Genomic DNA, 27,357 nt, shown 5'->3' with positions numbered 1-27,357 from the left:
AATATATAACTTCAGAACTGCAGTCAGTTTAATAGTTTAGGCTTAACTTAATTTAACAATTCATTTTTTGGCAACATCTGAAAATGATGTTGAATTGATCCTAGTGTTAGTTTAATACAGGTTAAACATACTTAGTTAATAGGCTACAATTAACTGTAGTACCATTCAGTTTTTTCAGCTTTTAAATATGCTTGTAGGCTTGCAATTCTGACTAAAAGAAATTTAAATGACTTTTGGTGAAAAAATATGGAAAAGCTGTTTCTGTGCCAAAGTAAATCTCAAAGTAAAATTTGTCATTTTTACAATGTTTTTATGATTACGTCTCCTGGTTTGTTTATTTTTACTTTTTTTCACTTTTCATTGCCTTTGAAAAACATGTCTTTGGTTGCTGATTTTGAAGCTGGTTTATATATATTTCGAGGGTCACACACTGCATAAAAGTCCTGTAAGTGATAGGCCAAATGAAAAACATTTTAGAATGTGGATGTGTTCCATTCTGTTTTATCCACATAAATATTATTTTTATTCCTAAAATGATGTGCTAAAATGTTATATAAATGGCAAGCAAATTCCTCATATGTCCACCACAAAAAATCACGTAAATTAAGATTTTCCTATGCTGTAATAATCGTAAACTCTATATCCCTCCCATTTGATGCCTAATTGATGAAAAGCTTTAACCACTCATAAATTGTTATTACCGAGTTGTTCATAGCTTACTAGTTTCATAGCCTCCTTTTATGACTTTAATGCACGTATGAATTCCAGATCACTCCCAAACACAGATTTTCTTCTGTAAGGTGATTTATAGTTTTCCTTCAGGGCAAAATTTCTTAATAAATGAAACCTTTGTCCAGGTTTGTGTCTCTGATTACAAAACAAATATGCAGCACATGGCCCCTGCTGAAAGCAAGCAGTCCGCATAAAATGGCTAACTTAACAACTGCCCAGGAGCACCAAAGTTTAGGCTTTTGTTTTTGCATGGAGCAAAAGCGGGCCCCATCTTCACTGTTCATCCATTCCCACCACATAGTACATGATTCCAATTACGACACACATGGTTACAATTGGTAAAACCTGCTTTTCGGAACAAAGTCCGTCAAACATATTTTCCCAATATATAATTGGAAACTGATATTAACCCATGATGCAGATAAAGCATGTGTTCCAAAATGTAAATTAGAATAACAGAAGTGAATATAGTTGTACTAATAAATTGATCAGCCTGAAGACTACTCATGGAATGTTAAGATGATAGATGGAGTTCAGTGTAACGGCCATCTTAGTTCTTTCAGGTATTGATCTGGGTATTTTTGGTCCACTTATTCTGTCCAAGGAAATATAATTGAAAAATATCAGTCTTTAAAATAATTGTTCACGTAAAGTTAGCTTTTAGTATGCTTTGGTGTAGACAACAGTATTATAAGACAATTTACAAAGTCTTTTTTTTAATTTTTTTAACTGTTTTGTTTTGCAATTCTCAAGCTTGGTCTGGTTGCCCACACAACTAGAGAGCAGATTTCAAGTCAGATTGAAACATGTCAGATTGAAACATGAATTTGAGAGGACCTGAAGAGAAAGATACGCATTAAAAAGTATTAAAAAGAACAATTAAACTGAGCCCTTAACCCTTTTTTGGTTGGTTGGCAGTAACCCTTGACATTAAGAGAGCATTTTCATTTGCCATCTGGAAATAGGTATAACAGAAAGCATAGTTCACAAAACAAAAATAAATAATGAAGACCAACTGAAAAGTTGTTTAGAATAGAAAAACACACAAAACATTAATTTTTCATTTGGTTAACTATGGAATATGTAATCTTGTCACATTACTGCTCTAGCTGTGTTTTGTCCTTCTGATAACTGAACTACAAAAACACAATTATCGAAGCAGCTCCTTGCGTTCACCCTCAGGCTAGGTGATGGCTCAAAACATATGGAGGTACAACTGTTTACAGTTATAGTAATTAGACTACATCACCATCCACTTAGTCCACAAAACCTAGATTCTGCATGTATTTATGCTGCATATATTAACTAGGATAATAAAATGAAAAAAAAAACAAAAAAAAAACAGGTGAGTACTGATTTTTTAAAAATATTCATAATGTCATGGCAAGTAGGAGTTGCCATCCGGTAAACAGTCAAAACTAACAAAGATGAATAAGATCTATTTCTTTTACATGAGGAAAGCACTAGACTGTGGGTTGTTGTCCCTTTCCTAATGCTAGGGGGCTTATTTATCAATTTTTGATTTGTTTTTCTAAATTGAATAAACTTGAATGCTCACTTATTTATTAGCGTGGTAAACCTGTTTGAATCAAAAAACACCTACAATTTTAGAGTTGAAGTATCTCGAATTGGCTTGACTTTGCTTAGAACAATGCCCTTTGACTTCTATAGAAACTAACAAGCTTTTAGATGGCAAAGTTTTACATTTGTGGTTTCTGTTCTTTTGCATTTAATATATACCAAACATTCAAGTTTTTGAACCATAATTTGAATTCAAGTTTTTTTAGCGCAAAAAAAACTCGAACTGTTACAAAAATTCAAACATTGATAAATCACCCACCAGGAGTTGCTGAAAATTCCTGTATTTAAACAAAGATACATTTAAATTCTTGAATTTGTGATGAGGGACCAGAGGAAAGCACAGCAATAGGCTAACGACATAGCTCCCCCTTGAACATTTTACCTGGGTAGACATCATGAACTGGGCCAGGAGACCTTCCCATACTGCTCTCTGAAGGATCTTGTGGTGAAGTTGCAGGCTGCAGAGGTTGAATTGTGAGGCAGTCACTGAGAATTTCCTGGTCAAGATCTGTCCTTGATCGTAACTAGAAGATAGGTGGATAAAATGGATAAAATAATCTGTCACTATTATGACATTAACCTACTTCCAATATCTAGAAAAAGTTTTCTTCTTTTTTTTAATGCATTGCAACGATATGAAAAAAACAAAATCACCCATAGTAAAGGCTAGCATGAGTCTTGGTAATTAGTGATAATTTATTTTGCACGGTAAAGATGTTTCTAAGTAGGTCTATGAAGTCCATATGTTTTCCCTTTGTGCAGCTTAAGACGTCTGCTTCCGATTACTCACTAAGCCTTACGTTTTACTGCTATCAGCTGTAATGGGTATTCATCATGAAATTAGGTGCATGTGTACTCCAGGAATCAAACATGTTGTGAAAGATTTGCATACCTTTATAGAGTAGCCCCGTAGCTCAAAAAGTGCAAGACTCATCACATTTGGCCTGAGTTCAACATACAGTCAGAGGCTTATGTTATCGATCAGTGAGTATATGTTAAACTGTATGTAAACATACACATACCTCTGAAAGATATTTAACTATTAGGAGTGCTAAAATACTCACACCTCTTTTCTAAAAAACCTATTTACAACCTTAGTCAATGTTATTCTGATAAAAACATATACACATAATGCAAACATTTCACAAGACCAGCAAACCCCTAAAATACATTTTTAAATGTATGCTGTCTTTGTAAAAAAAAAGGGTTTCTTTTTGGCCAAACTACAGATTATTATTGTAGATTTCTTGGTTTTTTGCACATTTCTTCTTTCAGTGCTCTCTTACATACACAAACATCCAATCCGCAGTTAATACATTTTTACATTTTGGCCCCCAGAACCCCACAAAGTAAAAGTAAAGTAAAATGAAAATGTGTTTTTGGGGGGAATTCCGATTATTAGGTTGTAAGTAGCAACCCTTACTAACAAATTAGAATTTTGCTTTCATTAATCTTACTACAGATAACAGAAAAAGCAAAATGCTGATTGGTTGCTATGGATTACAAACAAAGGAAAAATTACATTTTGTAAACATTTTCAAGCATCTTAATTCAAGTTTTCGAAAATTACAATATATAAACCAAAAAATTATGAAGCACTTTGTGAGGCTACAATTCTATTGTTACAGTTATTTTTTTCCTCTGTTATTCATCTTCCAGTCTGGGGTAATTCATCTTCTTGCTGGAGTAATTTGGACCCCTACTGAATAAAAAGCTAAATAATTCAAATCCCTCCAATAATAAAAAATAAAGACCAATTGAAAATTGTCTCAAAATATCACTATATCATAATGAAAGTTAATTTAAAGGTGAACAATCCCTTTAAGGTTTGTGGATTTTTTAAAGTGAACAGTTTACACTTACCTGAAATCTTTTCCTTGTGATTTACAAAAAACTGTAGGATAAGCCTTATGTACTATAAATAATTGACTAAAATAGGGGATACATGTCTTTTTAAGTTGTTCTTTTCCAAAGGATGCTTTGTTGTAATCAGAATCTTTGGTCCAGTCACAATTTTCAGAACTTGAACTAATATGAACTAATGGAATTATATGTACTCATTTACAATCAGAAGAGATCATTTGTGCCTAAGCTTTCAGCTGTCTCTTACAAACTTTACAATATACATTATTTAATGGGTACAGTATGATATTTTTACCTTTAGAAATGATCTGCTACAGTGACAACAACAGTAGCTTGGCCAAAATGTGAAAACTAGTCAGTGTCAACAGTAATTGATATTTGGAATTCAAGAAGTTTAATCTGTTAATGTTTACAAGGAAGCAAGGAGCCAGAAATATCTCCTCTTGAATGGAATCTTCAAGGACATAAATCAGAAGACCAAAAGAAAACAGAGAGATTGGATTCCTTATTTTGCAATCCCTTCCATTTTATCCAAGGGTCAAACACTACACCTAACAGCCATATTTAATTGTATAACCAACTTGTCACTATTTCAGGTGATTACAACATATAAGGCAACAAACATGTTTTAAAGGAGAAATAAAGCCTAACTAAAGAAGTAGGGCAGACATATTGTACATTATGTTTTGGGTTTCTGTACCAGCCAAGGCAACCACAGCCCTTTAGCAGTGAAGATTTGTGCCTCTAAATATGCCCCAGTAGCTCCCCATCTTATTTTCTGCTGCTTCCCTACATATGCTCTGTGCTGCTGTCAGTTACTTAGCTTAGGGACCGACTCGAAAAATACTTCACAAATAGAGTATAAATGTAACAGTAAAAAGCGGATTAGTAATTCATTCAGATTCACATTACATGACAAATCTAAAATCAGGGCATTAGCATCAGAATTTAATAATTAGCCCTGTAGCATCAGCTTATATGACAGACAACCCTCATTTACTGCTTGCTAATTTGCAATGACCCCTAAGCTCAGCTTCTCAACAGCTGCTCAGACCACACTGAGCATGTGCACTGTCCCGGACAGTTCCAAGATGGGAAGCTCCTGTGACAACTGTAACGACCTATATCATTACTACTATAGAGATGCTGAAACTTTAAGCCACTGCAGCCAATTTATAATATAAAATATGAAATTTCTAGCCATATTCATTTTTAGGGTTTAGTTCTCCTTTAAAAAGAACAAGCCAACACAGTAAAAGTTAATATTCATGGATAAAGGTTGAGTTTCTTCCAGGTACTTTAGTTCTCTCACACACATTTTAAAGACATATAGAAAAGTTATTACACCATTGTAAGCTCCACTGAGACTGAAACTTATGTGAATACTATATGTCAGCTCATTTTGTATCTGACAAATGTCATGCTGTTTATTAAACCAAGAGCTACACCCACAAACAGCTGGACATAAACTACTATAGTAAAGATGGATGTACACTACTATGCCCTTCAATTGTGTGCAATTTTACAAATGCAGTAAATTAGCACACTTTAGTGCAAATCACTGTAATTTACTCCTAGTCAATGGCAAGTGTAAGTTTATGGATAATTTGGGCTTTTCAGTACTGAGTAGTGCACCTACTGTATATACTCGAGTATAAGCCTAGTTTTTCAGCACCCAGAATGTGCTGAAAAAGTCACCCTCGGCTTATACTCGAGTTGGGTGCCATGGGTCCCTCTAGACTAGCACCCTCTCTCCTTTGTGTGGAAATTAGGCCACCTGCAACCAGACCCTCCAGTGCCCTGGCCTAGGCTCCCACTAGCAATACTTATTTCCCCTTACATCTCCTCCGGGACCGGGTCTGCTGCCAGTTTGCCAATGTGCAATGAGCGTGGGATAGTACTCATATTGTTTTTGTTGACCCTCTTCTCCGCTTACAGAGCTAGTTTACTGTTTTTCTTTGAAATACATATTGAAAAACATATACCCCACTGATGCCTCAATTAATGTAATTTTATTGGTATTTATTTTGATTATTAAAACTTAGCAGTAGCTGCTGCATTTCCCACCCTAGGCTTATATTAGAGTCAATATGTTTTCCCAGTTTTCTTAGGTAAAATTAGGTACCTCGGCTTATATTCGGATCGGCTTATACTTGAGTATATACGGTAATTTAAAGCAAAAAGTGCAGTATGTCCAACGGCGCTAGTAGCAAGAAATCTTAATTTGCTTAATATCTGGCACTCAAATTTGAACCTAGCACAGTGCTTGCTAACAGTAAATGAGGCCCACTATACTATTTGTGTGCATACATGCTAAATCATCCTATTAAATAAGATTGCAAGTATGAAATTTTAGATTAGAGAAACTGAACTTTCATTTGAAGTAGCATAGGTTACTTTTTCCCGGTGAGGGCAGTAAGGTTGTGGAATGCCCTTCCTAGTGATGTTGTGATGGCAGATTCTGTTAATGCCTATAAGAGGGGCTTGGATGAGTTCTTGAACAAGCATAGTATCCAAGGCTATTGTGATACCAAAATCTGCAGTTAGTATTGATGTTGGTATATATAGTTTATGTATGTGAGTGTATAGATAGGGTTGAACTTGATGGACTCTGGTCTTTTTTCAACCCTATGTAACTATGTGACTATGAATGACTTTCAGTATTACTGTCTTCTAGGATGTGGGATATCCCTGTATGTCTCTTGTCATGCATTTAAACTGATGACATGAGGTTGTACAGCTCAGTACATTTTTCACTTCTAAAATCCAACAGGTGTAAGCCATTATAAGCTTTATGCGTGTATACTTTTAATAAGCATGCATCCTGCCAACCTATAATTTGTCTCTTTTCTAACAATCTAAAGGTAGCCATTGCTTTTAACATTTACATCATTTTACTTATATAATGCCAACAATGCAAAATACAAATTTCAAAGTCTGGATAATAACCTATATCAACTATTGCTAATTTCTTGAGTATTTACACTAACAATGAAAAATACACATTTTGGGTTATACAATAAAATGTAGTCTGGATAATAACTATTGCTATAATGATGACACTGTGTTCCCCTTAAGAGAAAATTAGTAGATCAAGAATATATAACATAGTATTTTTGTATAATTCAATAAAAAATTAGCAATGATACTTATAGAATTATATATAAATTATGTATAAATTATTTATAGCCCAACAACACTGAGAAAATCTACAGATGTGGGCAGAGGGGGGGGGTGGACAGTGTGAAGAAGACAGATATTACTGCATAGGCAAAAGGTTGATTGGAAAAAGTGATTGGAAGCCAATTCAATTGTAATAACTAACCAATTGTATGGGCAGGAGCACTATACGGCTTTGCTCTTTATGGTTTCTATTCCCTACATGCCATCAGAACAAAATAATGAATACAAAGAACAAAGTCAAATATTCTGACTCCACCAATTGTGCACTGTAAGTTTATAGGTTAAACAGCCAATATGTAAAATTACATTCTTGTGAAAATTATTCGTAGTCATTTACCCAACCAATGGTTCACTCCATTTATTCTTTATTTATTTTTTTTTTTTTCAAGTCAGACTACTTTCCAAGTAAGCAAAACATTACAGCTAATATTTTCCATAGCAAGCTATTTTACACATAAACTTTTATACTTCACTAAGGCAGCTGCCTTGCAATTAATTTGCTGTAGCTTTTTCCCCAATTTGTAAGTAGCTTACATGGGATGTTTGTGTTTTCCCTACAGCAACCAGACAAAAAGAAAACAGTTCCAGGCATAGCGAGTTCTCTCAGCTATTGAATAGATGTCTTATGTGACAGATCTCTCTTTCATCTTTCTAGCATGCCCTCTGAATATGGTAATGAATGAGTAATGCTGAAGTGATCTGGTAGCGTACCAAGAATGAGGCAATTATTCCTATGTTAATTAAACATATTCATAGTCACTGGTTGTTTGGTAACAAGCCACTTGCTTTCCAAAAGAGAGATTTTATTGCAGGTAAGCTTGAAATATATGATTGACATGCTTAGCGCATGGAATGATCCGTAGGCTTTCATAAGCCCAGAGACCACTGAATCATTGATGGCAAAATAAGCCATTCATTGGCTAATGCAGCAGTAAAGGTCTACATGAGATTAGCAGTATTTTTCCTGATCGCATTAGCCATGGGTCAGTGCTTAGGAAGCTTCTTTAAGTTTGTCCCACAGAAGCTTATTTTTTTATTTTCTAAGCAGCTACTGTATTAGCACCAAGCTAAATTCCTAAAATAAAGAAATTAATTAAACACGCAATAGTGTATGTTTATTGTTCTTCTTGCCACTAAAAATACAGAAATGACTTTTTACAATAGTGAGATTAATATGGTTGTAAAGCATATTTAAAATAAACCAAATTTACTAGCTTTGCTATACAAATTTGAGATTTTAATTCCAATCTATTAATATTTATTAATTTCTTATTGAAATTGCAGTTGGTTGGAGCCACCAACTTGTAGAATTAATACTAGTATTTAACACTACGAGGTGGTCTCTTGAAATTTTATACAGTTATGGGACCTGTTATCAAGAATACTTGGGACATGAGGTTTTCCAGATAAAAGGTCTTTCCGTAATTTGGAACACCATACTGTGAGGGTCAGATTTTCTAACATTTCTAACATTTCTCTTTTTTTTTTTTAAAAAAACTTATTTCAACAAAATGCCTTAGATTTACTAAAAAGTCTAAACTGAAAAAGTCAGTGCAGCAAAAGTCGCAGAAAAGTTGTGAAAATTCGCAATTTTTTGACTTGTCACATAAAAACAGCGTCAAAAATTTGAAATCTCAAAGCAAAAGAAGGATTCTTCAGGGAAGAGAACGGACATCTGCCATTGACATCTACATGATCTTGGCAAGGTTTAGGTTGAGAATTGTCGGGTTTTTAACCATAAATCTTGGAAAACTCACAACTTTTTCTCCTGCAAATTTTAGCGTTAAAAATCATCTCCTAAATCTACCAAAAAAATCACTTAAGCATTAATTAAACCCAATAGGATCATTTTGCCTCAAATAAGAATTAACTATATCTTATTTGGGATCAAGTATATGGCTATTTTTCTTTATTATAGAGGAAAAAGGAAATCACTTATAAAAATTTAAATTATTTGATTAAAATGGAGTCTACAGTAGATTGCCTTTCCATAATTCTGAGGTTTTTGGATAACAGGTTTCCAGATAATGGACCCCATATCTGTATTAAAGAGAAAATGTGTCTTCAAATGTGCTTTACAATCTGTTTATTGCTAATTGTAATGTTGAGGCAAAATTATGGTAGCTCCTAACAATATATATCTACATGAAACTGTGCCCTGATACTTGACTGTCTATTTAAGGAGATATTGATATAAGATAAATGTTACTCCTCAATACGTTACATTGTTCCTTTAATTATAAAGATGTCTACATTATAGTTAACACAGGCTATATCCTTTGAGTATTGTGTTAGAATAACACAATGAATGTGAATACATGTCTCTTTTATAATTAGATGACACAAATGTAAGTAATTAATGCTCACTGTTTTCCTTAAGTCCCAGCAGAGACGCTGGTTTACAACATTCACTAAAACAGAAGAAGGGAAGGTTAAAAGTAAAAGAAAAATGTTTTGAAATGTAACTGTAAACCTCCTATTAAAGTTTCATGTTCCTGTGCTTCTTCTCTGGGCCATTATATTCTGTTATTTCATGCTGTTATACCCCATCAGGAGCATGCCCAATTGAAATTGTGGGTAATTATACTGATCATGGGATCCATAGTACAGAGGTGCAGGCATCTGGTGTGACATGATAGAGCAATCAAAAGGATTTCCCTGCATTCGGTTGTAATCTTCCGAGGAAGTACATTAATACTGCAATTTATAATCTTCCACAGAAGGAAGTAACTTAAGAGGGTAATTTATAAACATGTGCAGGGTAATTTATGGAAAACTCAGCAACTATTCAATAGCTAATCTTTCATTAGGCTCTGACTGCAGAGAACTAACTGCAGAGATGTCAATTTATCATCATACTAATGAGGCATAAAAACAGAAATAGAATAGCGGGGTGAGATTTCAACAATGTAAGCATCAAATTGTATTTTTTAATATGAATTTGTATACAATCAAATTATTAATGCTTTTAAATAAATGCATAAAATGTATATGTATATCTTAATACATCAGCAAATTAATTTGTTAAATATAATGTAAATAGACTTATAATAATTACTGTGATGACTGTTGCATTATGTTTTATCCTTATATATACACAATGATTCATCCTTGTATATAAGGTATATTTAGGTAAATCAAACAAAGTAACTAGTAACAGGTAAATGCTCTGCATCCTCGATTCACTGACAAAGTGTAGCTCACATCATAATTCATTTTTCAGTTCAATCTCCCCTTGGAGGGTTAAATATATAAACACTGGTTTAGCAGTTATTCAAAGTCCAAAATATCCAGGAATCCAGAGTCCAAAAATATCTAGGGCATCAATACAATTTCACTCCAAATGTCCCTTATTGACCATCTAGATGGGCTTACTAGTAAATTAGAATATCCGATAGTACCTGTATTTTACCCTAAATGGCCTTCAGGCTAAGCCCCTCCCCCTCTGCTTTAGGGCCACCCAGAAAAGCCTGTCCTACTTTTTAGGAACCACTGGTGTATAGAATTAATTTCTTTGTAGGTGTAAAAATGTATTTATCTAAAGCTGGCTATACCTGAGAATGTCATGCCATCAGACCTCCAATCTAACTTATTGTATGCCATTGCTTATAAAACATTAACAAGTCGCTGCAATGTGATAAAAGGTACATATTTCCTTATCCTGCATTGAATCAATGCATGTTTAAAAATCAATCCATAAATAGAATGCTATCACTGAAAAGCTTTTTTTTTTTTTTTACGAAAGTATCCTTTTCTTAAATAATCAAACAAGATAATGTTGATTTGCTAAAGTTGTAAAGTTTGCATTTTAAACAACATTTTTAACAAATTAGCAGTACTCATGATAATTATAGAAATACATATGTAACATCTTTCTTACTACATATAATAAACCTCAGGACCCCCTCATACATATATCCCATGCCTTCCTCATTTAAGATAACACACAATCCACATTTTTTATGTGGTTAACCACATGATATAGGTTCTTTGAAAGTGTATAAAGCAACATATATACAAATGCGCTCGACATCTTTAAGGAAACCAACAAATTTAGGTTTCTTGTAAATGCTCAAACTAAACCACTAAACACTCAGAAAAAAGTATGTTCCTGTAATGCCTTCATCATGAATAAAACAACATTGTGGTCAATAGACAGACCCAGAAATACAGTGTATTTTATTATCCCTGTTCCTTGGATCAAAGGAAGGATATGTTTTATAAACTGAGCCTTTAAAGCCTGACCTGCTCCTCGAGTCATGCCAAGAAAAATCTTTGACAAAGCTGTCACCCGCAAGTCAGAGGAAATCAGTTTCAGTAAGGTTTGTTGTACATCACTCTCAAAAAGCTGAACAAATTGTTTGATTAAATTTTGTTAGGTTACTAATCCCATGCAGCAAAACAACTGTTTGAACTGATAGAATAAAAAAGACTGACACCATGATGCCTGATTTATATCTAATTTTGAGAACATGAATGTAGAAGACTAGCTACAACACTTTCTTTATAAGAATAAATACCTTCTCTTTATCTCCTAGTTTACTGGTTGCCTTGGTTGATGCTTAGCAACCTTTGGCATCTAAGTTACATGTAATCCAGTTTCATGCAGCTGTGGCATAATGCAGTTTCCATTATAGTCATACAATTCAATTAATTTTATTCAATTTAATTAGTTCAATTGTATTACATAAACTTGGTTAATTAGTATCTTATTGCCATTATGTTGGGGAAAACAAATAAAAACATTCTGAAACAATGTGAAATATAACAACTTGTTTAATTTTATTTATGAAAAAATCAACCAGAAAGACAAAAAAAAGAAGAAATGAAGAGAGAAAGTAGAGAAAGGGAAAAACAAAGACAGGAAATTCAGGTGAACATGTTAAGTAAATGAGGAGAAAAGTCCATAGAGATTTTTATACTTCACAATGGGTTAGGTGCAGGGTGAAAGGACAGTGCACATTCTAATAGCAAACATAAAGTAATAAAAGCTTAATGTATTTAAATACAGAAACATAGGTAAAAGGAAACTCCTCATCTAGAAAGCTCAGACTTACTGAAAGTCCATTTTAAGTTAATAATTAAAAATTGAAAAAAATATTCTGCTAACAGAACAATCCTGTTAGGTTTTTTTAAATGTTTAAATCATTTTTAGTAGGCTTAAGGTATGGAGATCCAAATTATTGGTGTATATATAGTGTATATAGTGTATATTGTATATTTGGGGGCCCATTTACTTACTCACAAACCGGTCGAATGCGTCCGATTGCGTTTTTTTCGCAATGATCGGTATTTGGCGATTTTTTTGGAAAATTATCACGACTTTTTTGTTGCCATACGAATGTTGCGCAAAATCTGCCGATTTTTTCGTAGCGTTAAAACTTGCGCGAAAAGTCGTGCCTTTTTTGTAGCCATTCCGAAAGTTGCGCAAAATGTTGCGATTTTTTCGTAGCGTTCGGATTCATTCAAGCTTCAGTATGGTGACTTTTCTTGGGCCAGGTTGGAGCTGCAGGGTGCCATTGAGTCCTATGGGAGGCTTCCAAAATCATGCTAAATCTGAAAGTTTCGGCCGCCGCTTACGAGCGCTCAATACGAAAAAGTCGCGACAAGATACGAGCGAATCGTAATGGCTACGAAAAACTCGCGTTTTTTCACGAAAATCGTATTGGTAACGAAAAACTCGCGACAATTTCCGAAAAGTTGTAAAGGCGCCGAAAAAATTGCAAAAAATACGAAAAAGACGCAAAATGTTCGTTTTCCAATCGGAATTTTTCCAATTCGGATTCAAATTCGTGTCTTATTATTTACCCAGTCAGACCATCTGATTAACATGTGACAAGTCAGATATGAAATGAGAAGATTACAGATGTGTATGAGACATTTCAATTTTATGAGTGGGTGTTATTACCTTGGAAATCACCCAAAGTGATTTGTTTCTACATAGGGGAAAAGATATCAGAAGCAAAGATGAATAGTGCATGCAGTAGTTTATAATGAGGTTCTATTGAAAACATAGTACAGGTATGGGATCCCTTATCCGGAAACCCATTATCCAGAAAGCTCCAAAGTACAGAAAGCCTTTCTAGAATAGACTACATTTTAATCAAATAATTCAGTTTTTTAAACTTGATTTCTTTTTTCTGCAAACACCCCAAAAACATAGAACCACGGTAAATGACTCCTGATAAAATTGGCTCCAGTGTGGCAATATTTTAGAAAATTAATCAGCTAGGGCAGGAGCTAAAATGAATGATAAATAATCCAAGTGAAATGCTGCTTAAATGTGTAGGTGCTATATGTACAAAGGATAATAATTAAATAATAATTTTTGGCCCAATAACTACATTTATGTTAGTTGTATCATATTTCTGATGAATTACTGGTATTCTTTAGTTGTGCTTTTGGTTGTAAAATGAGGCACATGGGTTTGCCAGGCGACAACCAGGGTGCCGGCAGGCACGACTTGATGAAACCCAACCTTTATTTGCTACAGATGATCATGTGAAACAATACAAATATACTGTTTCCCCATCCTTCAGACTTTAAAGAAATTCCTATTAAGATATTTAAAGCTAAATGGTGATTACATTTTGGTATTTGCTTCACATTTTCCATAACAAGCGTTATAATCTGATTCACTGAGCACTGACCTAAACAAGAATGTTCTTCTGAACTTGAAATTTCTCGGAAGAGACCCTTAAATATTCTTCTTCTCTTTTTTTCTAGCTGATTCATAGCTTTCTAGGCCACATAAAACTAAAATGTAATAAATGAAGTATGCATATAAATACACATGCTGATATAGCCATAAGTATATAAGGAAAGTATTTTTATTTTTAAACTATGTATAGGTCAGAAAACCCATCATAAAGGTATATTTGGGGACACAAGTAAATAAATAAGGCATTATACAACAGTGAGGAAAAAAGAGAGTAAGAGGTTTCTTAAAACCGAATGTAAAACAAACTACAGTGGGAAGGGACAAGACACTTGCGGCATACTTATGACATAATGTAAGAACAAGCACATATTGTTCATTAGTTATAAGATGGTTCCTAATAACCATCAGAGGATGACATTTTCTTGTATTACACACTCTAATACACAGATAAATAGCAGTCAATCAAATTTGATCTTCTGCCCCAACCAAACTTATATTATTATTATTATTATATTTTCTGCAAGCGGAAAAGCTCTTGCCAAAAATATCCGCCCCACGCCTCGTCTGCCATCAGCCTACAAAAGATACAAATTTAATTAAAAGTACCTTTTGGCAGAGAGCCCAGAAATCTTAACGAGCGTCACCTGCACTTAGAAACATTGTTTCTCATTTTTAATGAAATAAGTGGGCTTTTGGCAGAGAACCCAGAAAGTTAAAAAGCCCGCCCTGCACTTAGATACATTGTAACTAATAAGCTAAACAGGTCTCTTAGGGGAACTGAGACTTGCAGCTTAAAGGGCAATTTCACCTTTTTCAGCAAAACTGTAATAACACATAAAACAGGACCCCAAAACCCCCATAAATGTGTTCAAACTTTAAATAACCTGCCAAATTTAGTCAAATGAGAGTGGTATTTAGGGGGTGTGGTTGCAAAAACGAGCGTGGTTAAAAAAAATTTGCACTGCGCACAGCATTTATTTTTGTCCCTCTTTCCATTTTTAAAATGTTGGGAGGTATGGGTTTAGCTCTCCTTTAACTTTAAGGCATTAAACAATTTATCACTTCAATTTAAGCTGTCAATCTCGTAGCAAAGGATATTGGCTAGACTACTTTTTTTTTTTTAAAACAGTCCTTTCAGTGCCATGGAATTCCTTGTCTTCCACACCGTCCTTTACTTTTTTTATACCAGTGGTTTAAATGTCCATCCATCCCCATAGAATCTCACTTCTCTGCCACTATTTAGAAAGACAAATTGGTGCTCAGCAGATACAATATTGCGCAAAAAACAATATTGTCTTTTCCAATTGCAAAAGATGAAATGTAATAAAAACATATATATATATATTAGGATGGTTTTCTTATATCATTTTAAAACTTTAAAGTTTATGGTTGGAAAATGCACCTAAAAGGAAAGAGTGCAGAGGACAAACAGCAGAGGACCCAGAATAGGAACATGGGTAATATGTGTCAGCTAGCATTATGGACTGGAATAAATCTCACTTTGCTTTGCAGAATGGAATGTTCCTAACAATGTAAAGAGTAAAAGGCTGGTGACTCTAGGTTCAAAGTTTGGGGGTTTAATGTTAGTTAGATAACTAATAAGTTAGGGAGCATGCTAAAAAGTGTAAATACTGAATAAAGTAAAGCAATTTTCCAACCTCTTGTAATAACTTATTGTAACTTGGGTAATGGGAGTAAAATGGAAATCACATATACACTTTGTATTAGACAAAAGTACCAGTTCATTATTGCTTTACAACATCATACTTCATTCACGCTTTGCCAGCCGTTCAGCTTGTTTTCAGCACACAATACTGCCCTTTTGGTTAACTGCTTTACATTATGTCATCTGCTTTGGGACCTTGTTACGCACTGTTGGAATTCGCTGCCATTTGTTTTATGAAACTTTTAAAAGCAAAATCATTTTTATCTACTCTGATCTCCTTCAGGAAAAAAAAGCATGTCACTGAGTGTTTTGGGAACTTCTAGAAAGGATTATATGCAGGACATATTAAATGGATCCATGACTAACAGGCTATGACAGCAAAAGGTTTCAATCTTTTCAGCACAGCAGTTCCCTAGGGTTTTAGCTATTTACTTCACTGTTCCTTTATCACCTTGGAATTTTTATGGTTATTTTTCCCCTTAAAGAATTCACATTTTGTTGTGTAAAACCCCCTTGTGACCTTATGCCAATTTTCAATTTAATTAAAGCCATAAATAATCTTTATTCTGTCCTAAAAGGTTTAATGTTACTTTTTATTATTACAGCCTAGGAATATTTCAAATTCCAAAGCTTTATGTTAGATTGCAGTCAGGTATAAGTCAGTTAAATACGATTAAATGGAACAGAGCTCAGGGTTATTTTATATACAGTTGCCTTTGGATTTGTGGACCAAATGAGACATTTTTAAGTATGATTTTATTGGTATGTTTTAAACAAATAAACATTATCTGTTTTGTCTGTTATTTCAAATATCTTATTATTGCTCTGTATTAGTGTTTAAATTAAAAGTAATTTTAGTCATACAATCTATTGTAAGAGACAATATGGGTCATGTATAACCTCCTGGGTAATGTGCAAAGTGCAAGAAACTAGCATTTTGCACACTGTCTTTGCCCTTTTAGGGCTGTGACAAACGGGAAAATTAGTTGGCGCGTGACAAATCTTCCTTGTTGCGGGCAACTAATCTCCCCGAAATGCCATCCCACCGACTAGAATGTAAATCACCGGTGGGATGGCATACACAACGCGGCCACTTGCCGAAATCGCTGAAGTTGCCTTGAGAGGAAACTTTGTCGATTTCGGTGCCGCGTATGCCATGCCACCTGCAATTTACATTCTAGCCGGTGAGATGGGATTTCGGGGAGATTAGTCACCCGCGATAAGGGAGATTTGTCGCGCCCCTTAAAATTTGGCACAGGCCTCCACGCTCTATTTTGGAGTACAGAGACTCCATGTGCCTGACATGGACTTTTTTATCTAGCACTAGGTGTAGACCCAGCCAGACCAGGGAAAGAAGTGCTTGCTAAATGAGCACTAAGGGGCACGTTTTGTTCTCCTTAGTGCAATACACTTCTTTTCCCGGTCAATAGTAAATGACATTACAATACATTGTGGCCTTTATTGTGGCCAACACATAAATAAAAATCATGTTTTTAATCTTGGTCCTGGGGTCATAGGAACAAGATTAGCAGTCTCAGTGAAACCTTAAAGCTATTCTGCTCTGGAGCATTCTGACTTGTTTTTTCTAAACTAAGATTAAAACCAGATCATTACTTCTTAAACATATAACAGTTTATAAATAAAACATCATCTCTCCTCAGTAATTAGCAGACTAATTAACAGACCTGGAAGAGAACTGATTCCACTACTGTATATTGTTTCATGAGTTAGAATTAGAGATCCTGCTTTCAATGGCAATTACAAATATCTTTAAAAGACATTTAATTAATGTATATTAGAACAGTAGTAATAATATTTTTTTGTATTATGCAAAAAAAAGAAAAACGTTTTTGGGGGCGTTCCCCTTTAACTGACTGATCATAATGGACCTCTAGGATGGTTCAAAACATTGCAAAACAATCTATATAAAATCATAAGCACATCACATAACAATTCATGATTCATAGATTGTAAGCTCTATGGTTCGAATAACTCGTTCGAAGTTGAAGTCATGACTTCAATTTTCAGAATAAATGTTTAGCTGAATATTTTAAATTTTATTTATTGAACCTCCATCTATACAAATAAATACATACATTTAAACCTTTACAGTTCAGAAACCAAAACACACCCATAAAGAGGCTGTTTACCCTTTGCAAACCATTGTCCTGTTCCAAAAATAACCTGCCACAGGTTCTTTAGTGTGTCACTGGAGAAAGGGTTCTCTGACCTTCTGCTCATCTACAATTATGAATAAATCTCCAACAATTCAGTCATTAAGAGCCTGGAAAGCAAGGAATTGAAGTGCATACCCCATCTCTTCTTTTTTCATTCGCATAGTATTAATTATACTGCCATAAGATTTATGATAAGCATAGGAGTAAGAAAGAGACAGGACATAGGGCATGCGCCAGTAGGGGAAGCTCCCATTGCTCTGATAAAGGTTAACCATTGGGTAAGCACTGGCTTTAAAAGAAAAGGGAAAGGAACAAAGCCCCTAAAGCCAAAATGGTTATTTTTGGCAAAAAAGACAGCATTTAGACAAAGGGGATCTGCCCCCCTTTGCAGCAGCATCTGCCATAGACAACTTGTTTCCCACTCACATTAAAGGGAAGTATCTGACAGTAAGCAGAGGTGCTTTGATCCCCACTATGCTCCATTAGAGGACCTTTCAAGATGCCAGTGTGTCATAGACCAGCAAATGTTTATATTTCGACTGATGTCAATATGTTATACCTTTAGAAAGACAGATACGTATTTATGTTGCAAGTTAGTGAATCAAGAAGTTCTGGATAAAGAACTGTCATGTTTTAAGATTGCTGCTATTAGTTACCACTAAGCGCTGTAAGATTTGTTTCCTGGAAAGTTTCCAATGTGACATCATGCTTAGTGTATGTTCTTTTAGCTTGCATTATGACTGAAACCGCAAAGCTAATAGTTTCACCCCAGTAGTTTTGTAGTAGTTTTGCTGAGCACACAACCTTGGGCATGAGTGTAAAGCTTCTTTACTTTTATTGTTGTCCTAGATGGATAGTGGGCTAGGACATGACACTCAAATCAATCTCAAATTTGTCATTCAAATCAATCTCAGCTTCTCCACATAGATATGTACTAGTAGTAGGGATGTACTGAATCCTTCGTAAAGGATTCCGCTGAATACTGAACTGAATCCGAATTACCATATGCTAATTAGGTTTTGGAAGGGTTAAATGTCGGTGCACATGCAGCGAAAAATTTTCAACTTCTGTGTTTACGTGACAAAAAGTCATGTGATTTTTAGGATTCAGATTCGGTTTGGCTAGGAGTGTGGATTCAGTACATCCCTAGCTAGTAGCATTACACCTTGCCATTTTATATTGAATGTAATCTCTTAATAAATGTTGACTCTTTGTGGAGCTCTTCAGTGGCTTTCTGTTTGAATCACTGATATAATTTTGGTTTGTATTACAGAATCAATTAATATAGATAATAAAGTGTTAAAGAGGACCCAGACATAAAAAACTGTATAATAAAAGTCCTTTTCAAATTAAACATGAAACCCAAATTAATTTTTATATTAACACATCCAAACCCATTATAAAGACATTTAAAAATCCCGGCTGTCAATCATATATTGCTTGCCCCACCTCTATACCTTAAGCATAGAGGCGGGGCAGACAATAACTTTAGCTTTCCGTTCAGCACTACCTAGATGTCACTGCACATCTCACTTTTTCCCTCCTCATCATCTAATTGTGTAGTCAGTGCATGGGTAGGGGCATCTGGTCCCCCATGCTGGCACATACACAAGATTTTGGCATGATATAAAGTTTGCCTTCATAACAGTGCCCACAAAATGGTGCCTGCCTGATTGCTGTGATTGAGTAATTCCAAGATGGAAGGAAACAAGTTTTATATTATTTATATAGCATAAGTAAAATTTATTTTGCTCAACTAACAATATAGAAAATAATTTGGAGTTATTTCTTAGGGTGACAGGTCCCCTTTAATCAACAGGCTTAAGGCCTTTTCAATGTCTGAGCACTCTTCCTAGCACTCACCCTATAAAGCTAAAGAATGTGTGTTTTACCATCAGTTGCTTCTTCTGATCCAAAAAGAAGATAGACATGGTAAAAGAGGAGTAAAGAACACCTCTTTTATTCTGGCAAAGTTAATGATATAAGTATATTTAGGAAACCTAAAGGGTATAGTAACAAATCACACCCTAACCAGAAAACAGAAAGTTAGTGTGTTATGGGAAAGCAGTACCTTAGACAAATGTGCAGTAAGTCTCGGAGTCTATGGTTATTGGAAATAATGAACAGCTTTACACATCACATATACATCATCAGCGATGAGCAAATCTGCCCCATTTGCTTTGCCAAAAAATTTGGAAAGTGGCAAAAAATTATTTTATGAGTGCGCCAATTTTTATGCACGTGTGACTTTTTTTTCACAACAAATACATTAGTATTTATTAGTATTAATGGGTGTTATTTCCTCTGCAATTTTTTGGTGTAGCTGCAAAATTTCACAGCAGTTTTGCAAACAATTTGCAGATGGCTATATTCACCACAAATCCATGCATGCCGAAAAAATATGTATTGTCGTTATCACTTGTTCTGTTTCTTCAATTAAGAAAGCGGTCATAGTAAAATCTGAGAATCTGGAATCTGGGAGCAGGTGGCACTGAAAGGACATCAGCTTTAGTTTTTTTTTTTTAATTCAGATACAAGCAATGTACAAAACATACTCTTACAGGGTTCTACAATTTACATTAATTTCAGTCTTAATTTCGGTCGCACGAAAGATCGTTCCAATCGGCCACTAACGTTCAGGGTTGAAACGGCAGATATGGAGGTAGAAACAATAGGATTTTTACCTCCTTCTGCCGATTCAGCTCTGAAGGCAGATTTTGCTCAGGCGCCTCAATGCTAAGCTAGCCTTATTCATATCTATATTATATCTCACATGTCCAAATAGGGACTCTAGAGCATTTCTCATGTGCTTAATCAGTCCAGATTTCCACTTTGCTAAATTCTACATTATCAGTTAAAATAAATTCTCTAATCAATAACCATCCCTAAATTAATGTAATAATGTAAAACAAGTGCCCCTAAATGTCTCTCACTCGCCTTGCTTAAGAAATCCCTGGCTTTAAAGTGAGAAAACCACCCAGGTATTTCTTAACTAATCATTAAATAAGCTTTTTGATAATTCATATAACCAAAGATCGTTCTTGTATCCTTTTCTCCAAAAGTCTTCAGAGGCTCCTGACATTTACCATTTAGAAAGATTCATATGTGAATGTTTATGTAAACCATCTACAGCAGGGGTGGCCAAGATGTCAATCGCGGTCCACCAGTCGATCCCCTGTGGATTTCTGGTGGACCGCAACGAAGCCGGGGGATGAGGAAGTGCAGCGTGAATGTGTATGTATGCTGCATCATGTACATATGCTGCGTCTTAGGGGAGGAGTCATCGGTCGATTGCCGATGGAAGAAGTCTGGCCACCCCTGATCTACCGTATCGTTTATTGACCTACAGATAAGCTAATTATAAAAATCCTTTTCCATATGTGACTACATTGTACCAGCAACACAAACAGTTTTGCTTATCATCACAGTGTGAACATACCAGACTCTTAAGGGTCTACCTTTCTTGCCCTACTCTACAACCTAACAGACAATATACATATTGTGGTCTTTTGTTTTGTTTCTTTAGTAGTTTAGTTGTACAACCCAGTGCATTACAGAGAACTGAATCCACCTGACAGCTAATATTTTTATATTTTTAGTAGGTTTGTATGTATTTTATTTTTCAATGTAATGTTTTCGAAATTTATAACATGAAAGCTGTTCCCACTACTTTTTTCTAATGCCCTATTAACTACAGCACACTGTGAAACTTGAATGTGGTATCCTGTATGCAGCATCGGGCTGGGTACCTGGGTGACCCTTAACCCAAATACTGAAATTATTACTGAGCCAATCTAAAGTTACAGCCCCTGTTCTTACACACTTGCAGCAAGATGAATATGGTTTACTATTGAGTATGGTCAGTAAAAAAAGAAAACAAAACTGTAAAAAAAAAAGGTAGACAACCTGATGTGCATTATGCACAACCTCCTAAGGATGATCACAGAATGTAGGGTGAGATACCCTAAAACTATACTGCCAATATTTATTAGTACGCCAGTGGTAATTCCCAGTTACCAGCCCTGTATGTGTTATATAACAGTAAAGTCTACATCTGAGGAGTTACAAGACCTTTCATATGAGAGCTGCTTGTAGATTAGCTGTGCTTGCCCCTCATAGGGGGGGGGCATTTATATTCTATAATATTATTTAAAGGTTACCTTTTTTCTGGCTTGTTGATCTTTGGAGGAATGGGCTTTTACATGTTTTCTTAGTGAGCTTGGATCAGTATACCGTTTGCTACATCCTGGAATCTGACAGGCGTAAGGTTTCTAGATTAGAAAATAGTATTAAAAGAAAAAATCAGATTGGTTCACTTTTGACTACTTATTCACATTTGCTATCAATGAACATTCCCAGCTGTACTTACAAGGACATGGATCATTCGATCAAGGAGGGATTAGCAAAATCAGAGACAGCGGATTAGTGGGGCTCACTAAAGAGCAGTGACTATCCAAAAAATATTGTTTAGGTTTATAGAAGAAACGAGCTAGAGACAGAAAAAAGCAGAAGAGAAGAAGATTAAGATAGGAATCACCAAAGAAAGATGTCTGTAAAATATTAGAAAAAGCATGTTTATAAGAGTACAAAGAGTCCAACATATGTTTCACTATTAAAATAAAGTACTTCATTCTGCTTTGTCTACACACTGGTTAATAGGCACTGCATTTAAAGGAATGGCCAAAACCTTTTCAACAATTTCATGTATACGACATACAGAAGCATAGTTGTTTTAATGTTAGTTGTAAACTTGGGTCTTTTTTCAAAAAATATCTTAAAACTTGCAGGAATAAACCTTCAGTTTACACTGGAGTGCATCCAGTGTCTTTGTAATGCCTGGTTTGGTAATTTAGCCCACCTAGTGCACTTCTTGTCAACCTGGGCCGAACCCTGCCGAGGCTGAGAAGGGATTTGAGAACCCACACTGCCCCCACTGATGACATCAGGTAGATGGTTATGTCACCTAAAAGGGGGAGGAACAACAAACACATCACAAGTCTTGTTTGCCTGATTATGCCTGACACATGGGTCCAGGTGACCAGCAAATTGCTATTTTGTATAATATATATATATATATATATATATATATATATATATATATATATATATATATATATATTCTATAAAAAGTAGCTGGTGTGATGACCTGGACTCATGTGTCAGGCATAACCTCTAACAAAGCCCCTTGATAATCTTATTACAAGTCCTCTATAGTTACATAACCACTGAATTGGGGGGTAGGTCTGGTGTAGATTCTTGAATCTGGTTGGGAAAATTCTGACCTGCATATCACTAACACAAATGATGGACTCACAGGACTTTATAAAGGTGTAAAGTAAAGATATATTCCTTAATCTTGCAGAACCCTCCTGGTTTCCATGGCATCCATATATATTTGCTAGCAAGCAATAGTAAAAAACTGTCAAGTACAAAGCCTAATGCCAAGGTCATGACTTTGTTAAACTGTAGTTATGAAATTCAGAATATCCAAATTTATCTGTCGACCCCTTCGTTAACAGTTGAAACTGAGACTCAAATCTCTAACTGCCTCCTGGCTATCTCTAACTGGATGAACCAACGCCACCTCAAACTGAACCTAACAAAAACTGAACTAATGATCTTTCCGCCTAAGCCTGGTCCTACCCCCCCTTTTCTATCTCTATTGATGGCAACCTCATCAACCCCGTCGATTCGGTGCGTTGTTTGGGGGTGATCTTTGACTCCAGTCTCTCCTTTTCTGACCACATTAACACCACTGTCAAAACCTATCATTTTTTCTTACGCAATATTGCCAAAATTCGTCCCTCACTTTCTACTGCAACAGCTAAGCTGCTCATGCATGCCCTCATCCTGTCACGACTGGACTACTGCAACCTGCTATTAACTGGCCACCCTAACTCCCATCTTTCCCCCCTACAGTCTATATTAAATACTGCTGCCAGAATTCTCCTCCTCTCATCCAGGAGAGTTCAGGCCCTTCCCTTGCTAAAGCCCTTATCGTGGCTTCCTATTAAACAAAGAATATCTTACAAACTTCTTCTCCTAACCTTCAAAGCCCTCCATTCCTCTGCTCCTCACTACATCTCTTCCCTTGTGTCTCTGTACGTTCCTGGTCGACTCCTTCGTTCCACGCAGAGCAATCGTTTGGTTGCACCCCCCACTACTACTGCGGTTTCCCGCCTTAAACCTTTCTGCCTTGCTGCCCCTTACATTTGGAATGCCCTCCCTGATTTCCTCCGGAGAGAATCCTCCCTCAGTCTTTTTAAAACGAAAGTTAAAGACTACCTTTTGGAGCACTCGCCCAGCACCTGATCTGGGAACTGGCACTTATATTGTAGTGTCCCCCACTGTGACCTACAGCACTTATATTTGCCTATTTGTGTCTGTTAGTTACCCTCCCATATAGATTGTAAGCTCTACGGGGCAGGGACCTCCTTCCTCTTGTGTCCTCGACTCTTAACTTATTGCAGCTGTATTTATCTGTATTTATTGTTATACTTTGTATTTATCTATTATTATCTTATTAACACCCTGTTTGTATTAATGTATTCTACTGTACAGCGCTGCATACATAAGTAGCGCTTTATAAATAAAGATATACATACATATCAATATATGCTAAAAGTACAATGTGAATGGAGATAGAATTATTTGCTTATAATGGACCATATGGGAGGTGTTCTTCACATAATTCAGAACTTCCTGGATATTGGGTTTCTGAATGATCCCATACCTTTATCATTTAAATTTTAAGGTAAAGAGTGCATAACTATAATAAATTGCCAGCACAGCATACAGTTTAAAAGGTAAAAGTGTTTATAGATATATCTTGGCCTGAAAGTGAGTTGCCAGCGCTCATTGAGGTTACTAGCCAAAGATAAAAGCATGTGTGAGCTTACTCTCCATATAGGCAAATACACATTTGCCCAGGTGTGTGTTATTCACCACAGAACCACCAATCCCAGGCAGAAGTACAATATCTATATGCCATATTAGAGGTTCATTGGACCATCTTACCAAGTTCTGTGTGTTTAAGTGAAAACTACCTATCCATGTCAGTGCAACACCATAGGAAGACAACCTCATGAACCCAAGTTGAAAGGGCAAACAGTATATACAGAGAGACCTGATCAAGCCCAAGGAGGATACAGGAGGTGAGAAAATACAGTAGCTGGCTACTGTATTTTCTCACCTCCTGTATCCAACATATGTAACCCATAATAAGTACATTATTAATATGAATGGGTCTTTAATGGTAAATGATATATCTGAGCATTATCTGAGCATATCTCCTCAAAAATATATAACATAGCTCATCACCAATATTTCTTTATTTTTTTTATATATGTTTACAGTCCAGCCCATTCATATAAGCCCCCACATAAAAACCAATAGCCAGTCTGCAAACAGAGGAATTTTCTTATCGTCACTTTTATTCCTGTCATATTTAGAGCCTGGAGATTTTTTTCAAGGTAAATCAGAAATATTTACTCACGTATGTGTCAGTTTGCTAATATTATTTGGTAGATAATGCTTACTTAATGACCACTAAGAAGGACAAATTTGTACCCCTAAGTGCAACAACACTTGCATCTGGGTCATACCTAAATGAAGGAAGCACTTTTCTCTACCTGTATCTCGCTTCCTATTTTTATACAGAAAATATTACATAAATATAGCTGGGTAGGTTATATATATTTGTTAGTATCCTATTAAGAAACAACATAGATTAGTTGTGTTCTGTCAACAACAAAATAATTCAGTGTCATTTCTTACAGTATCCAGGTGTGTTCTTTGATGCTTGGCACGGTCACTTGAGTTGCTGAAGGCCTTCTGACAGCCCGGATGCTGACACAGATATGGTTTCTCTCCTGTGTGACTTCGTAAATGAATCTTTAGATTTTCTAGTCTTGAAAATGCTTTCTTACAGCCCTCAAACTGCAGAATAAAAAAGGAAAGCAAAATGGAGAAAGATGTTTCTTATTACAAAACATTTTAAACTTAGACTGAAAGAATATGTGTACAGCCTCGATAAGTTAACATTACACCAATTATACACTATACAATTATACACTAAATTCCAGTTATTTGCCAGATCTTAAAATAAAGCAAACTTTAGTTGTTTCCAAGATGCTGCACCAACTCAAATTTAGAGCAGCACTGCAGTAATATTTGCATATTTTACTCCAAATTGCTCCTTAGCTGTTTCCTTGACATTCAAAAACACTGTGTACCAGTAGTTTTAACTTTGCATACAAAATCCTTTTTTCCAGCCAACCAAAGTGATCAGACTGCATATATAATAACTAAACTTACATGGTGCTGCCACTGCAGACTATCATGACATTTGTTAGGTTCTGTTTATGAAACCCTCACCTAAAGCTCTATAAACGTTAAAACTGTATATTTTACATATATATTTATTTTACTGTATATATAATAGGTAGCACATTTATCATTATTTTATTGTGAAAAAATTAGAGATGGGAAATAATGATTGGGACTACAGGGAATCCCCTTGAACTATTTTCAGACATTTGAGTTTGACTTTTATTAAAGGTTGAGTTTCAAGTTATGGTTCAAAAACTAGAATGTCTGGTACTTATTAAGCGCAAAAACCCCAAAAACTCGAATGTAAAAATGTTGCCATCTAAAACCTTGCAAATTTCTATAGACGTCAATGGGAGTTGTCCTAAACAAAGTCAAGCCATATTTTCAACTTGAGACATTTGTGTTTTCGAGTTTCATGTTTGTAAATTTGAAATTTCACGAGTTACCACATTAATAAATAAGCAAGCATTTGATATGCAAGCATTTGATAAACTCAAGAATTGATAGACAAGCCCAATACATTTTCTAACAGGAAAGGATTAAGACCCCCAACTACTAACATACTTAGTAGTATAGCTTTTTTTAGAAACCCAGTATCCAGAAAGCTCTGAATTACTGGAATGTCATGTCCCACAGGTCCCATTTTCAACAAATAATTTATAAAATATAATTATATATGTAATATATACATATTCTGTGCATTATGCTACCAAGTAATGCCCTGCCATGGCTAGTCCCCATACTTGGGGTGACTGATATAGTTGGCCAGCTTGAAGTATACTGCAATATATGGACAAACAATCCCTTTTGTGCTTAAAAATAAAGATGGGGGGTTTTTCCTGGTAGCTTAATGTACAGAATGCTTTAATGTCCTAGTATTTTGTGGTCACAGCCTCATTGCACCCCTGCCTAATGGTTTAAAATGTAGTGTTTGAGCACAACTTACCCTTTTTTGTTTTATATATGTCATTTATAATATAATTGTTTATGTATTTTACAAAGTAAACTTCCTTCTTTTTGTTATTATTTCAGCTACCAAGTAATGCCCTGCCATGGCTAGTCCCCATACTTGGGGTGACTGATATAGTTGGCCAGCTTGAAGTATACTGCAATATATTGACAAACAATCCCTTTTGTGCTTAAAAATAAAGATGGGGGGGTTT

The 27,357-nt window shown here is 35.3% G+C and overlaps 1 protein-coding gene across 1 annotated transcript in view; it reads right to left on the bottom strand.

Moving 5' to 3' along the window:
- glis3 (GLIS family zinc finger 3) overlaps positions 1 to 27,357 on the bottom strand; it is a 193,456-nt gene that overhangs the window by 47,230 nt on the left and 118,869 nt on the right. The window contains exons 5-7 of the mRNA XM_002934174.5: positions 25,640 to 25,801; positions 22,024 to 22,134; positions 2,696 to 2,837 (exon numbers count right to left, since the gene is read on the bottom strand). Coding sequence (XP_002934220.1) covers positions 2,696 to 2,837; positions 22,024 to 22,134; positions 25,640 to 25,801 — 415 coding nt within the window. The remainder of the gene's footprint in view (positions 1 to 2,695; positions 2,838 to 22,023; positions 22,135 to 25,639; positions 25,802 to 27,357) is intronic.

Source organism: Xenopus tropicalis, chromosome 1 (assembly GCF_000004195.4).
Source record: "Xenopus tropicalis strain Nigerian chromosome 1, UCB_Xtro_10.0, whole genome shotgun sequence".
Taxonomy (NCBI): domain Eukaryota; kingdom Metazoa; phylum Chordata; class Amphibia; order Anura; family Pipidae; genus Xenopus; species Xenopus tropicalis.
The sequence above is the reverse complement of the archived record's forward strand: the minus strand, read 5'-3'. Positions and strand labels throughout refer to the sequence as shown.